We start from the raw sequence: 15375 nt of genomic DNA, 5'->3' as shown, positions 1-15375 counted from the left end.
CTTTAGGATAACACTTTGATGGAATATGTTGAGGTTTCTTTTGTGGCAAGGTGCGTTGTCAATTTTTATTAGTATTTTATGGGAAAAGAATAAATGTATTTAATTTTTATGTGAACTGTGAAACCGCATTTGGTACAGGCCTGAGATTCAGGTTTTCCTTTGTAAATTTTTTTTTGTTTATGTCTTTAAGTGGATGGAAAACTTCCTTGTTTCTCCATTGCCATAGATAATTTTTATCTCATTCGTTTATACTGTATGAGTGTATTTATACGGTTTTGACTTCCTGATTTACCCAGGTAGCTTCAAGAAGATTTTTAGCTTTGCTTGTGCAGATTCTGTGATGTAGACTTAATGTTAAATATCACCACTGCTTATGTAATTTTATCTTTATTTTCAAGTTTGGTATCCTTAGTCCCTAGCACAGTGCTTAGCACCTAGGGAGCTCTTGATCAATATTTGCTGAATGAATGAATGAATGGTTGCAATACCCCTGTAAGCAATTTTGGGTTTTATTTCATTCATAGTTAGTGCTGAGTTTCTACTTCATTTGTACATATTGGGAGATTGTTCTTCTTTTTGAGTTCAGATATGCTTTAAAGTTTTAAAAATTACTTTACTTACCATTTGTGTATCTGTGTAAAATTGTGGTATATGTGGATCAATTAGCAGACCATTCCATATCGTCTTGTTCTGCCTTGTCAAGGGGACTGGTTTGGATTTTTTAAAACAGAAAATAAAATTCTGTTCATGTTATATGTCACTGTCTAGCTATTTGTGGTTTCAAATTGCAATTAGGGTATAAATTCCTTAATAAGATATGTGAAGATTTTCATACTATGAGCTCCATTTATCTACCTTTTATTTCTTAGTATTTACTCTCACATTCCCATGTTTTAGTTCCTAACACACTATACTCTTTCAAGCTTCAGTGCCTTTTAAAATTACTTTCCCTCTGCCAAGAATGCTTTCATTTGACAAAGACCCACTCATAAATAATCTACTATTCCTTCTAAACCCCTTATCCTCTCTGGCTGGAGAAAGAGATTTCTTCTCTTGCTCCCATATGATATCTTTCATATTTTTGACTCAATTTTTCAGGTTACCTCCTTGAACAAAAGTGTAAGATGAGTTAATAAGCATTAATCTTTGACTTAGCACCCACCCTATTGCGTCCAGAATTAGAACTGAAATGTGAGCCATGCTCACAGCATTTCCTTTGCCCTGGCAGCATCTAAGGAATATTGATACATTATAAGACAGTTCAAAGCATTCAATAAAAGAGCAGATAATGTGCTTTGCAGATTATGTAGCACATAGTAGGTATTCTGTAAAAGTTAATGGCAACTCAACAGTACTCTGATAACATTATAACGTTTTCTCTGAATTGTCTTCAGCTCCCATTTCATGATTCTCAGGCATATATTGTACATGTTGTAAAAGTGATAGATACTTTGATGTCCTGGTAAGTAAAGCAAACATATTTCCAAAGCACATACTGAAATATTACTACCAGTGGAAGCTATATATTATCAATGAAGAACCATAGAGCAAAGAAGTTTAATGAAACTCCTAAGCCAGGTATGACTCTAGAACTCAGATTCTTTACAAACTTAGAGGTCTCTTCTACCAAATTTCCTTCCAAAGGTGTGGTGTTATGGGTAAAATATCAAGAGTGGAAACAATTTTTACTTTTATCTTAGGAGAATGTGAAATGATTATAAATAACTCATTTAAGCATTAGATACTAATTTTAAATATTTTTGTGGTAGCTTGTGAGTAAATACACTTTGTTATAGTGAAGTTTTATTATACATATGCAAACAAAAGCATGAAATTTAGAGTTAGAGGTTTCAGATACATGCTAGTCAAACCTTAGTTCACTTATATGAGGGAAAACTGAGGGCAAAGGTGGTCACATGTTGCCTAAATCACATTCAGATTTCCTTCTCAGGGATGCTCACACAAGAACTTCTGATGGGCTTATTAAACTTACATCATGTGCACTCCTACATGCTAAAGATTTTAGTTTCCTTGGTTCCCATGCAGCATGATTGATTAGAATAATGATGTTCACCTGATAAATATTATGTTTAAAAAAATTAACTATGTTATTTTGAGACATTAAGAAGCATACAGTCACAGAAATTCACTGTAATCCCATTTATAGAGAAGGTTTCACTATAAGTATATGGGGGCACCATGGGTCTATATTAAAGATATCAAGTCACTGAACTGCAAAATGACCTTGATGTGAGATGATAGAACTTCTAAGACAAGGAGCATTAGGAGAAGCATTATGGGGAGTATCCAGCATGTAATTAGAATTTTAACCAGAATTCAACTAAGCAAAATAGCTACATGTAGAGTAAAAGGCAATTCATCAAGGAACAAAGCCATCGTGAGAATGTGTATATTGATTACATACATATGTAACGTGTATAATATAAATGTATATATACATATCGTATATATAATATACATATATAATATTTCCTACATCTTTATATAGTCTTTAAATGCATTTATTTTAATAATAGCAAATTATTGCATCTAGGTCATAGAACATAATTTTCAACCCACGCTTCTATACTTGGCTGTGTATGTTTGTCCAGTTTTTTTTTGTTGTTGTAAATAATGAAACAATGCAGATCCTCACACATAGATTTTCTTCAGTATTTAAAATTATTTTAGTTTGCTAGGGCTGTTGTAACAAAGCACCATGAACTGAGTGACTGAGAACAAGAGAAATTGTCTCATAGTTCTGGAGGCTAGATGCAGGTGTATTGACAAGGCAGTGCTCCCTCTGAAGGCTCTAGGGATGGATCTGTCAGGCCTCTCTTGTGACACTTGGTAGGTAGGTCTTAGGCTTCGCAGTATAACTCTGATTTTTAAGTGATGTTTTTCTTGGGTGTGTTTATCTGTCTCCAAATTTCTCCTTCTTATAAGGACATCAGTCATACCGGATTGTGGATCACCCTTCTCCAGTATGACCTCATTTAATTATATCTGCAAGAACTCTACTCCCAAACAAGGCTGTATTCTGAGGTACTGGGAGTTAAGACTTTGGCATATGGATTAAGGGGGACACAATTCAGTCCATAACAAATTTAATTTCCTTAGCATCAACTTCCAAAAAGGGAATTTACCCATAAGAACAAAGTTTATCGCTAGATATCACTAAAAGGTTTCTGACAAATAAAATTTTCACTGTTACCAACCCTATATCAGAGTGCCTGATTCTTGATATCCTCAAAGACCTTGGTAATTATTTTCAATATCATTGAAATTAATATGATTATTCTTAACTTTGCTAATTTTATGATCATGGTTAGGCATAGTTTTAATAAACTGGTTAATTTTTCATGCTTATTGACTATTGCATTCTAACTTGTGAATTATCTAGTCACATTCTTGACCGTGTATCTATTGGGGTATTAGTGTCACTTTTTATAGACATGTGAGAGTTCTTTATACATTGAACATATTAATATACATGTATTCAGCAAAAAATATTTTTATTTTCTTGTTTTTGTAAACAAAAATAGTAAATGAATATAAATTTATCAAACGTTTCTCTTTGTTGTATTCTTTTACCTCTAAGTTTGAGCATATCTTCTTATTCCATAGGCTTAATAAATATACATTTTTATTTTTACTTTTTCTTACTTGAATTAGTTTAAATTTAATAATACATCTGGAACTTCATGATATATGTATGAGATACAAATGAGTATTAGAAATATTTACCCAATGTTCTAAGTAACATTTTATTTATAATTTTTATTTCATATTGGAATATATTTGATTTCAATGTTGTGTTAGTTTCAGGTGTACAGCAAAGTGATTCAGTTATACATCTATATCTATTCTTTTTCAAATTCTTTTTCCATTTAGGTTATTACAGAATATTGAGCAGAGATCCCTCTGCTATAAACCAGATCCTTGTTGGTTATCTATTTTAAATATAGTAGTGTGTATTTGTGAATCCCAAACTCCCAATTTATTCCTATCCCCACCTTTCCCCTTTGGTAACCATAAGTTTGTTTTCCAAGTCTGTGAGTCTGTTTCTGTTCTGTAAATAAGTTCAGTTGTATCATTTTTTTATTTTCTTCATATAAGAAATATCATATGATATTTGTCTTTCTCTGTTAGTATGATAATCTCCAGGTCCATCCATATTGCTGCAAAAGGTATTATTTCACACTTTAATGGCTGAGTGATAGTCCATTGTATATATGTACGACATCTTTATCCATTCATCTGTTGATGGACATTTAGGTTGTTTCCATGTCTTGGCTATTCTAAAAAAATGTTGCAGTGAACATTGGGGTGTATGTATCCTTTTGAACCATGTTTTTCTCTGGATACATACCCAGGAGTGGGATTGCTGGGTTATGTAGTAGCTCTGTTTTTAGTTTTTTAAGGAACCTCCCTTCCGTTCTCCACAGTGGCTGCACCAATCTGCATTCCCACCAACAGTGTAGGAGGTTTCCCTTTTCTCCACATGCTCTTCAGCATTTATTGTTCGTAAAGTTTTTGATGATGGCCATGCTGACTGGTGTTAAATGTTACATATCTCATTGTAGTATTGACTTGCATTTCTCTAATAGTTAGCAACGTTGAGAATCTTTTCATATGCCTGTTGACCATCTGCCTGTCTTCTTTGGAGAAATGTCTGTTTAGGTCCTCTGCCCATTTTTAGATTGGATTTTTCTTTACTTTCTTTTTTTTTTTTTGATAATGAGCTGCATGAGCTGCTTGTAACTTTTGGAGATTAATACCTTGTCCCTCTCATTGTTTGCAAATATTTTCTCCCATTCTGTGGGTTGTCTTTTCATTTTGTTTATGGTTTCCTTTCCTGTACAAAAGCTTTTAAGTTTAATTAGGTCCCATTTGTTTATTTTTGTTTTTATTTTCATTACTCTAGGAGACAGATCAAAAAAGATCTTGCTGCAATTTATGTCAAAGAGTGTTCTGCCTATGTTTTCTTCTAAGGGTTTTATAGTATCCAGTCTTACACTTAGGTCTTTAATCCATTTTGAGTTTATTTTGGTGTGTGTGGTTAGAGAATATTCTAATTTTATTTTTTTAAATGTAGCTGTCCAGTTTTCCCAGCACCATTTATTGAAGAGACTGTCTTTTCTCCATTGTATAGTCTTGCCTCCTTTGTTGTAGATTAATTGACCATAGTGCATGGTTTAATTTCTGGGCTTTCTATCCTCTTCCATTGAACTGTATTTCTGTTTTTTTGTGCTAGTACCATACTGTTTCGATGACTGTAGTATAGTCTGAAGTCAAGGTGCCTGATTCCTCCAGCTCCATTTTTCTTTTTCAAGATTGCTTTTGCTATTCAGGGCCTTTTGTGTCTCTGTACAAATGTTACGATTTTTCTAGTTCTGTGAAAAGTGCCATTGGTAATTTGATAGAGATTGCATTGAATCTGTAGATTGCCTTGGGTAGTATAGTCATTTTGACAATATTGATTCTTTCAATCCACGGTCATGGTATATCTTTCCATTTGTTTGTGTCATCTTTGATTTTTTTCTTCAGCATCTTATAGTTTTCAGAGTACAAATCTTTTCCCTCCTTAGGTAGGTTTATTCGTAGGTATTTTATTCTTTTTAATGTGATGGTGAATGGGGTTGTTTCTTTAATTTCTCTTTCTGATCTTTCATTGTTAGTGTATAGCAATGCAACAGATTTCTGTGTATTAATTTTATATCCTGCAACTTTACCAGATTCATTGATTAGCTCTAGTAGTTTCCTGGTGGCATCTTTACGATTATATATGTATAGTATCATGTCATCTGCAAACAGTGACAGTTATATTTCTTTTCCAATTTGGATTCCTTTTATTTCTTTTTCTTCTCTGATTGGCATGGCTAGTACTTCCAAATTCAAAACTATGTTGAGTAAAGGTGGCAAGAGTGTATATCACTGTCTTGTTCCTGATCTTAGAGGAAATGCTTTCAGCCTTTCACCATTGAGTATGATGTTAGCTGTAGGTTTGTCATATATGGGCTTTATTATGTTGAGGTATGTTCCCTCTATATCTAGTTTCTGGAGAGTTTTCATCATAAATGAGTGCTGAATTTTGTCAAAAGTTTTCTCTGCATCTATTGAGATGATCATATGATTTTTATTCTTTGTTAATGTGTTGTATCACACTGATTCATTTATGGATATTAAAAAAATCCTTGCATCCCTGGGATAAATCCAACTTATTCGTAGTGTATGATCCTTTTAATGTATTGTTGCATTTGGTTTACTAGTATTTTGTTGAGGATTTTTGCATCGATGTTCATCAGTAATATTGGCCTGTAATTTTCTTTTTTGTGGTACCTTTGTCTGGTTTTGGTATCAGGGGGATGGTGGTCTCATAGAATGAGTTCGGGAATATTCCTTCCTGTGCAATTCTTTGGAATAGTTTGAGAAGGATAGGCATTAACTCTTCTCTAAATGTCTGAGAGAATTTGCCTGTGAAACCATCTGGTCCTGGACTTTTGTTTGTTGTGAGTTTTTCATCACAGTTTCAATTTCAGTACTTGTGATTGGCATATTCATATTTTCTATGTCTCCCTGGCTCAGTCTTGGGAGACTGTATCTTTCCAGGAATTTGTCCACTTCTTCTAGGTTGTTCCTTTCATTGGCATATAGTTGCTTGTAGTATTCTCTTATTATCCTTTGTGTCCATTGGAACTTCTCCTTTTTCATTTCTAATTTTTTGGATTTGAGCCCTCTATCTCTGAGTTTTTCTTGTTGAGCCTGACTAAAGGTTTATCAATTTTGTTTATCTTTCCAGAGAACCAGGTTTTAGTTTTATTGATCTTTTCTATTGTTCTTCACTATTTCAATTTTTTCTGCTCTGATCTTTGTGATTTATTTTGTTCTACTAGCTTTGTATTTTGTTTGTTGTTGTTTTTCTAGTTGCTTTAGTTGTAAGTTTAGGTTATTTGAGATTTTTCTTGTTTCTTGAGGTGAGCTTGAATTGCTATGGACTTCCCTCTTAGAACTGCTTTTGCTGAGCCCCATAAGTTTTGGATCGTCATGTTTTCATTTTTCTCTAGGTATTTTTTAATTTCTTTTTTGATTTCTTCAATGATCAATTGGTTGTTTGGTAGCATATTGTTTAGCCTCCGTGTGTTTGTGTTTTTTTCCAGTTTTTTTTTGTAGTTGATTTCTAATCTCATTGCATTGTGGTCAGAATAGATGCTTGATATGATTTCAATTTTATTAAATTTACTTAGGCTTGATTTTGTTGCCCAGCATGTGGTAAGGTCTGGAGAATGTTCCATGTGCAGTAGGGAGAATGTGTATTCTGCTGCTTTTGGATGGAATGCTTTATAAATATCAATTAAGTCTATCTGGTCTAATGTGTCATTTAAGGCCTGTGTTTCCTTTTTGACTTTCTCCCTGTATGATCTGTCTATTGATGAAAGTGGGGTGTTAAAGTCCCCCACTATTAATGTGTTACTGTAGATTTCTCCTTTTATGGCTGTTAGTTTTTTCCTTATATATTGTGGTGCTCCCATGTTGGGTACATATATGTTTACAATTATTATATCTTCTTCTTGGATTGTTGCCTTGATCATTATGAAGTGTCCTTCTTTGTCTTTTGTAACAGTCTTTATTTTAAAGTCTGTTTTGTATGATATGAGTATTGCTAGTCCAGCTTCCTTTTGATTTCCATTTACATAGAATACCTTATTCCATCCCTTCACTTTCAGTTGGTATATGTCCCTAGATCTGAAGTGGGTCTCTTGTAGACGGCACATATATGGGTCTTATTTTTGTATACATTCAGCCAGTCTTTGTCTTCTGGTTGGAACATTTAATCCATATATGTTTAAGGTAAGTATCGATATGTACTTATTGCCATTTTGTTATAGTTTTGTTTTTGTTTTTGTAGGTCTTTTTCCTTCCCTTTCTCTTCCCTTCTGTTGTGTTTTGATGACTAACATTAGTGTTGTGTTTGGATTCCTTTTTATTTTTTGTGTATCTATTGTAGTTTTTGTGGTTACCATGAGGTTTTGATATAGCAGTCTGTATACAAACAAGATTTTTTTAAGTTGCTGGTCCCTTAATTTCAAATGCATTTCCAATGTCCTGCATTTATACTCTCCTCTTCTCACAGTTGCTGGTTTTGACTTCATATTTGTGTGTGGATGACTTCCTACCTTTACTCTTGTTTGCCTTTACTGGTGAGCTTTTCCATTCATTATTTTCTTGTTTCTAGTTGTGGCTTTTTCTTTTGCACCTAGAGAAGTTCCTTTAGCATTTGTTGCAAAGCTGTTCTGGTGGTGCTGAATTCTCTTAGCTTTTTCTTGTCTATAAAGCTTTTGATCTCTCCATCACATCTGAAAGAGAGCATTACTTGGTAGAGTATTCTTGGTTGTAGGTTCTTCCCTTTCATCACTTTACATATATTTTGCCATTCCCTTCTGGCCTGTAGAGTTTCTGCTGAAAATCAGCTGATAACCTTTTGGGAGTTCCCTGTATGTTATTTTTGCTTTTCCCTCGTTGCTTTTAATATTTTCTTTGTTTTTAATTTTTGTCAACTTGATTACTATGTCTCTCGGCATGTTCCTCCTTGGGGTTTTCCTGCCTGGGACTCTCTGCATTTCCTGGAACTTGGATGACTGCTTCGTTTCCCATGATAGGGGAGTTTTCATCTATTAACTCTTCATATATTTTCTCAGATCCTTTCTCTCTGACTTCTCCTTCTAGGACCTCCATACTGAGAATATTGGTGTGTTTAATGTTGTCCCAGAGGTCTCTTAGACTGTCCTCATTTCTTTTCATTCTTTTTTCTTTATTCTGTTCTGCAGCAGTGATCTCCACCATTCTGTCTTCCAGTTCACTTATTCATTCTTGTGATTCATGTATTCTGATACTGATTCCTTCTGGTGTATTTTTATTCCAGTTATTGTAGTGTTCATCTCTGTTTGTTCTGTAGATCTCTTGCTCTTTTTTAAACATTTCTTCTATCTTCTCTGTCTGTTCCTCCATTCTTTTTCCAAGATTTTAGATCATCTTTACTATCATTACTCTGAATTCTTTTTCAGGTAGATTACCTATCTCCCGTTCACTTAGTAGTTCTTCTGGGGTTTTATCTTGTTCCTTCATCTGGGACACATTCCTCTGCTGTCTCATTTTGTCTAACTTTCTGTGTTTGCTGTTTCTGTTCCTCAGGAGGCAGGGTTTTAGTTCTTCTTGCTTCTGCTGTCTGTCCCCTGATGGATAATGCTGGTCTAAGGGGCTTATGCCAGCTTTCTGGTGGGAGGGGCTGGTTCTTGCCCACTGGTTACTAGAGCTTGGTCTTGTCCCTCTGGTGGGCAGGGCTATGTGAAGGGGTGTGTTCACTGGGAAGCTGTGGGCTCAGGAAGACTTTAGGTAGCCTGTCTGCAGATGGGTGGGGCTGTGTTCCCACCCTGTTGGTGGTTTGGCCTGAGGTGTTTCAGCACTGGAGCGTACAGGCCATTGGGTGGTGCCAGGTCTTGTGGGAAAATGGTGACCTATGGGAGGGCTCTTGCCAATGAGTATTCTCCAGAACTACAGCCTCCATTATCTTTTCCCCTGCAGTGAGCCACAGCCTCCCCCTGCCTCTGCAGGAGACCTTCCAATACCTGCAAGTAGGTCTGGCCCAGGCTTTTATGAGGTCATTGCTTTTTCCCCTGTGTCTGGGTGTGCGCAAGACCTTGTGTGCAACATCCAAGAGTGGAGTTTCTGTTTCTCCCATTCCTGTGGAATTCCTGTGATCAGAACCCCACTGACCTTCAAAGCCAGATGCTCTGGGAACTCCTCCTGATGCAAGACTCTCATGATGGGGTGCCTGATGTGGGGATCAGAACTTTCACTCCTCTGGGATAACTTCTGTCATATAATTGTTTTCCATTTTGTGGGTCACCCACCTGGCAGATATGTGATTTGATTTTATCATGATTGTGCTTCTTCTAGTGTCTCATTTGGCTTCTTCTTTGTCTTATTGGTAGTTTCCAGTGTTTTTTGGTCAGTGGTTGTTCAGCAGTCAGTTGTGATTTTGGTGTTTTGGTGAGGGGGGTGAGCTCAAGTCCTTCTACTCTGCCATCTTGTCTCTGCCCCCATAAGCATCACTTATTAACTAATGTTTCTCATTTTCTTTGATAATAATATGTCCTTTCTTATTCACTAAGTTCTTAAGTATAAGGGTATATTACTTTAGAGTATACATAAGTATGTATACGTATGTTTCATTGATCTTCTATTATTTTGCCACAACCATAATATTTTAGCTATTATAGACTTTTAATATTTGTGTAATCTGCCCTCATTAATCTCCTTTAAAACAATCTTATGTGTTTTTACTTGTTTGTTGACCTAGTTAAAATTAGAATAATTTCAAGTTACAACAACTTGCCATTAGGATTTTAACTGTTAAATCTATAAATCTGTTAGAAAGTAATTCATCCTCCCTATACAGAAAGATGAAATAATAATTTTCTTTATATGGATTTTTAAATACTTCAATAAAGTTGTATAGCTTATGTAAGGTTGTACATTCACTGCTTAGCAAACATTTATTAGTCATCTCCTGGTGTTTCAGGAATATAATGGAAGTTGACAAAAAGCTTAAATAAAGTATCATTGAGACACTTTTTTAGAAAAATTTCAGATAAGGAAATTGGGAAATTTTGAGGGTTAGCCAAGAGGAATACACAGTGTGCAGCGCTCATGTATAAATACCATGAATCCCTGAAAAGTGACAAGATTCCAGGAGAGGGGGTTATGCTTCAACTGAGTTTTGGAGGCTGACAGGCAGTTAGCTGGATGAAGAAAGCAGTAACTTCTTTTAGGGGGAGGAAACTGAAAATGCAAAGGTACATATTTAAAAGACATGTCATGGAAACTAAAGGGCAAGAATTTAATTGTGGCCAAAGTGTAGGATGTGAATGAGGACTGGTGAGCCATGAATTTCTAGTATATATAGATCTAATTTTCTCAAATGGGCATTGGGTGACATTGGTGGGTTTTAAAAAGGGAAGTGACATCATATTTGTATTTCAGAAAGGTTTCAAATGGGGACAAGAAAGGAGTCAAAGTGAACAACAAAGGTTCATTGATAATTAATAAAAATATGTATTCAGTGAAAGAATGAATGAACATTGAATGAATCAATGAATGAAAAGTTAATGTATTACCACATTTAGCAGCTGAAAAATAACAACTTTGGTAAGATTACCTTTATATAGTCAAGTGGTTGCTATAGAAGCCAGTTAGAATGGAAGACTGTGTCACAGTACTGGATATTTGAAATGAGATCTAATGTTCTTGTATTCCAAACTAGTTATTGCTAGTTAGTAGGAAATAACTTAATGTTGTTATTTGATGTGTTGGTTATATATTCACTTTGCCACCTATTTTATTATCCTAATAGTTTTCCAGGTGGTTTGGTTTGGCTTGTTTTCAGGGTATAATACTGTAATTCCTGAAAAATAATAACTCTGTATTTTACCTTTCAACATTGGTGTTGTTTATTTCTGTTTTAATATATTGGTCAGAATTTCTGGAATTAAGTTAAAATACGGTAGTGAACATTTTCGTTTTGGTTTTAATAATAGGGATGCCCTACTATTTTGCACTTAAGTTGATTCTGAAAGATGTTTTTAGCATATTAAACTTAAGACTCATTCCAATCCTATTTTAAATAGGTTAAAAATTATTTGGAAGATTTTGAAATTTTATCTAATAACTTCTGTGTTCCTGTTGAAATGCAGATATGTATTTTATGACCAGTTAATATGTCATGTTAAATTCATCAGTGATTTTAAATCATGCTTATGAAAAAACCTTCATGGCTGTGATATATTATTCTTCTGATACTGTGCTGAATTTTATTTTCTGTATTTTGTGAAGTATTTAAAAATGCTTATGGCCATAAATAAGATTTGCTTTATTACTCTATATTGTGCCTTACCCTGTTTTATATTCAAAGATAGAACCCTGGGATATTGTAAAATCTTAAATATTGCACAAAAATATTTAGTTATGTTAACTGGTTCATACTTAATGAGTCAGGAAAATAAATATATTTCAGATTTTTATCAATAAAGGTCATCATTGAGTTACATGACCTCAGGGAAATCTTTCTGTCTCTGGGGCTCATCTATAAAAATAAGGGGATTGGACTACATGAACTGTAAGGTCTTGCCAGCTCTAGCTTTCTGCAAACTTGTATTCATAGAGAAATCCCTCCAGCTTTATGCTAAAAAGCAATAACACTATGTAAGGTAGAAATGGACCATGCTATGATGACCCTTACAGATTTAGACTTGAGTTTCAAAAAGGAAAAAACAACAACAAACAAACAGTAGTACATTGTTCATCTACTTGGGCCCATGAGCAGTTGAAAGTGATAAATGTTGACCTTGTGATTTATCTTAAGTTGCACTGGAGAACTGTGGATCAACCGCCCCTCACTGTTTTGTTCAGTTCACCTGAAACATTGGATCTAAAGGGCAGCAGGTGGGGGATCAGAAGCCCGGGATTTGTGTCCCACTCTGTCATTTACTAGTTTTGGGATCCTAAGTCATTTAATCCCTTCAGGCAAGTTTTCTTATTTGCAAGATGAAATATACTTAATTAATCTTTCAGTTCTGAAGTTCTATGAGAAGCCATAAATAATCCCTCAATAAAACATCTTTAGTTTATATAGTCACCTGGGGTTTACTTTCATATATATTGTTCTTAATTGATCCTCTCCACAACGTTTGGAGGCAAAAAGCAAAGTATTAGTGACTTTATTTCAGAGTTAGGTCTAGCCTCCAGACTCCAGAGAATTTGGTAGTTTGCCCAGTGTGCTTAGTAAGTGGCAGAGCCCCAACTGGAGCCTAGGCATTCTGATACTTAAACTGTTCTTTTCTTTTTACGACACATCGTTTTCGTTAAGTCCTGTAATCACTCTTTTATACTTTTCAAGCATTCTGGCACATTTTCCGGCTCTTTAAATTGTGAGGACCAACTATCCTTCTTCCCTTGGGGTTCATTTATGATTTTAAACTATATAACACTAACACTTTGTTCATGTATATGTTTAAATGATTTCTTGAAAAGTACTCCATCTAACATTTATTCCTTCTTTTCCTGATTCTCTTTCAGATAGCAGTTCTGTGGATGAAAAGGTTTTAAATCATACTTTTTCTTCCCTCCTGAGGGATCTTGTCTTTTGTACATGTTTGTTTGTGACATATTAGACCTGTTTTGGTTCTTCTGTTTTAGTTGTGAACTGTGCATGTTATCCCAGCTTTCCATTCTTTGGTTGTCCTTTAAGTGTGCCCCAATCTGTTGCATTTATGAAGAGGTTACCCCTTGCCAGCTTCGCTTACTTTAGCTTACACTTGCCAACCTAGGGGTCTGCTACGGTCAAACTCAGCATCTGTTTTTAAGTCTGGCGAATCATGATCTCTCTGACTGATTCATGATCTTCACTGCACATACCAAGTTTTAAGGGCAAATAGTATTTGGAATATGATATTTTCCTCGACTCTGCCAGTGCTTTTGTCTGAATGCTGACAGCTAATTTCAAAACCTCCACTCACAAAAACACAGTAGCTTTGACTTGAAGCTGACCCTGCTTAGCATCTGTCATACTAGGTGTTACGTGTCTAGTGCAGTTGACGCGTGTTCCAAATTCATGTATACACAGCTATAGGATGCTAAAAGCCTCTTTCTTTTGTTTTGTTTTTGTTTTTCTCCATTTTCGTTTAAGGCTCGAATAGTAAGTGGCAGTGATTTGGATGCTTCCCAGTTCTCTGCACTTCAGGCGTTTGGTGGGTAAGTACATTCATAACCTTTCTAATTCGTTCCATTCATCAATGGTTCTCAACATATGTATTTTGAATGCAGAATGTTGCATGATGGCATAATTAGCTTGCCTTGCTGTTGCTTTCTTTTCACAGTAAAATAGCTTTTATAGTGTTTTAAAAAAAGTAATGTATAGATTTGTGTATATTTATGTTTAATTATATGAATAAACATTAACATGATCATTCCATACACAAAACATAACCGTATAATTTTACATTACTGAGTTCATGTTAATAAAATTAATAGTGTTTTGATCTACTTGCTTGCACTTTACGATATGTGCATGAACATTTTTTTTATGTCAATAAGTGAGTAAATGTAATCTTCACCATTATTTTTTATAGTTCCATTTAATGAGTGTATAAAGTATTTAAAATGTAATCACAAAATAATGTATTAATTATATTTTCTATGTAAGATACTCAAACAGCAAGGGATTTCCTTTAATGCCCCTAATGATACATTGGTATCAGTTTGGCATGTGTGTTGTTAGGCCTTTTTCTGTGTGCTTGCAAACATATATGTTCTATAAGTTCATATAGAATAATAGTTTTGTTTGTCTCTGTGCGTTGAACATAAATTAGGCCATTCTATATATAAGGAAGCACTAGTTTAGTGCTGACATAATAGCAGATATCATTACAATTGTTTCATATATAATGACTCATTTGTTCCTTACAATAGCTCTGTGCGGTAAGTACTATTTTGACCTCCATTTTACCTGAGGAAACTGATGTATAACGTAGTTGAAAACAAAGAAATAAAGAAAAGCAACCAAAACCAAACCTTTCTCTTCATACACCTAGTAAGTAGCAAAGTCAGTATTCAAGTTAGTCTAGTTCCAGAGTCTCTGATCTTAATTACTATGCTATATTTCATCTGCAACTTGTGGGTTTCTTTTTCCTTACCTTTTCTTTTTTACTATTTGACAACATACCTTGGAAAACTTTGCACTTCATTATTCATAAGCGATGTAAATATTTCGAAACATTTATGTAATGTTTGTTCATCTATTAATGAATTTTCCAGAATATTTCTGTGTCATTATTGTAAATGATACTAGAACAAACATATAATCAATTTTCGAAGTGTAATGTGTGGACCAAAGCTAATGCACAGGATAGATAGGTAAATTGTTTTATAGGTGTTGAAATTTGAACATTTTTGTGTACAATAGAAATAGAAGCAAAATTTAGATATATGGTTTAGGGTTTTTTGGAGGGGAAAAGAAATAGTCTCACGGTTATGTTTTATAATATTCTCATCCTCTTCAAGTGAATTTTGTTAAATAACATCCACATGCTATTTTCTTTAAATTAAACATATGAAAAATTTTAAGTTTCAAATTTAAAGCTCCTGGATAATAACATCATTTTTACTGAGATTTTTCAAATAAGTAACTAGATATTATTTATGTATACAAACATTTCAATGTCCTTTAAATATGTGAAGATTTATATTCACATCTGTAATGTAACAATAATTTAAATATGTTATAAAAACGAACTGTGGCAAAAGTTCACTATGGATTAT

The 15375-nt window shown here is 34.3% G+C and overlaps 1 protein-coding gene across 1 annotated transcript in view; it reads left to right on the top strand.

Annotated features, from left to right (window-relative positions):
• Window positions 1-15375, top strand: part of UNC13C (unc-13 homolog C) — a 576706-nt gene that overhangs the window by 105756 nt on the left and 455575 nt on the right. The window contains exons 2-3 of the mRNA XM_060294236.1: window positions 13135-13157; window positions 13745-13809. Coding sequence (XP_060150219.1) covers window positions 13135-13157; window positions 13745-13809 — 88 coding nt within the window. The remainder of the gene's footprint in view (window positions 1-13134; window positions 13158-13744; window positions 13810-15375) is intronic.

This window comes from Globicephala melas, chromosome 2 (genome assembly GCF_963455315.2).
Source record: "Globicephala melas chromosome 2, mGloMel1.2, whole genome shotgun sequence".
In the NCBI taxonomy this organism is placed as follows: domain Eukaryota; kingdom Metazoa; phylum Chordata; class Mammalia; order Artiodactyla; family Delphinidae; genus Globicephala; species Globicephala melas.
This window is presented reverse-complemented; position numbering and strand designations above follow the sequence as displayed.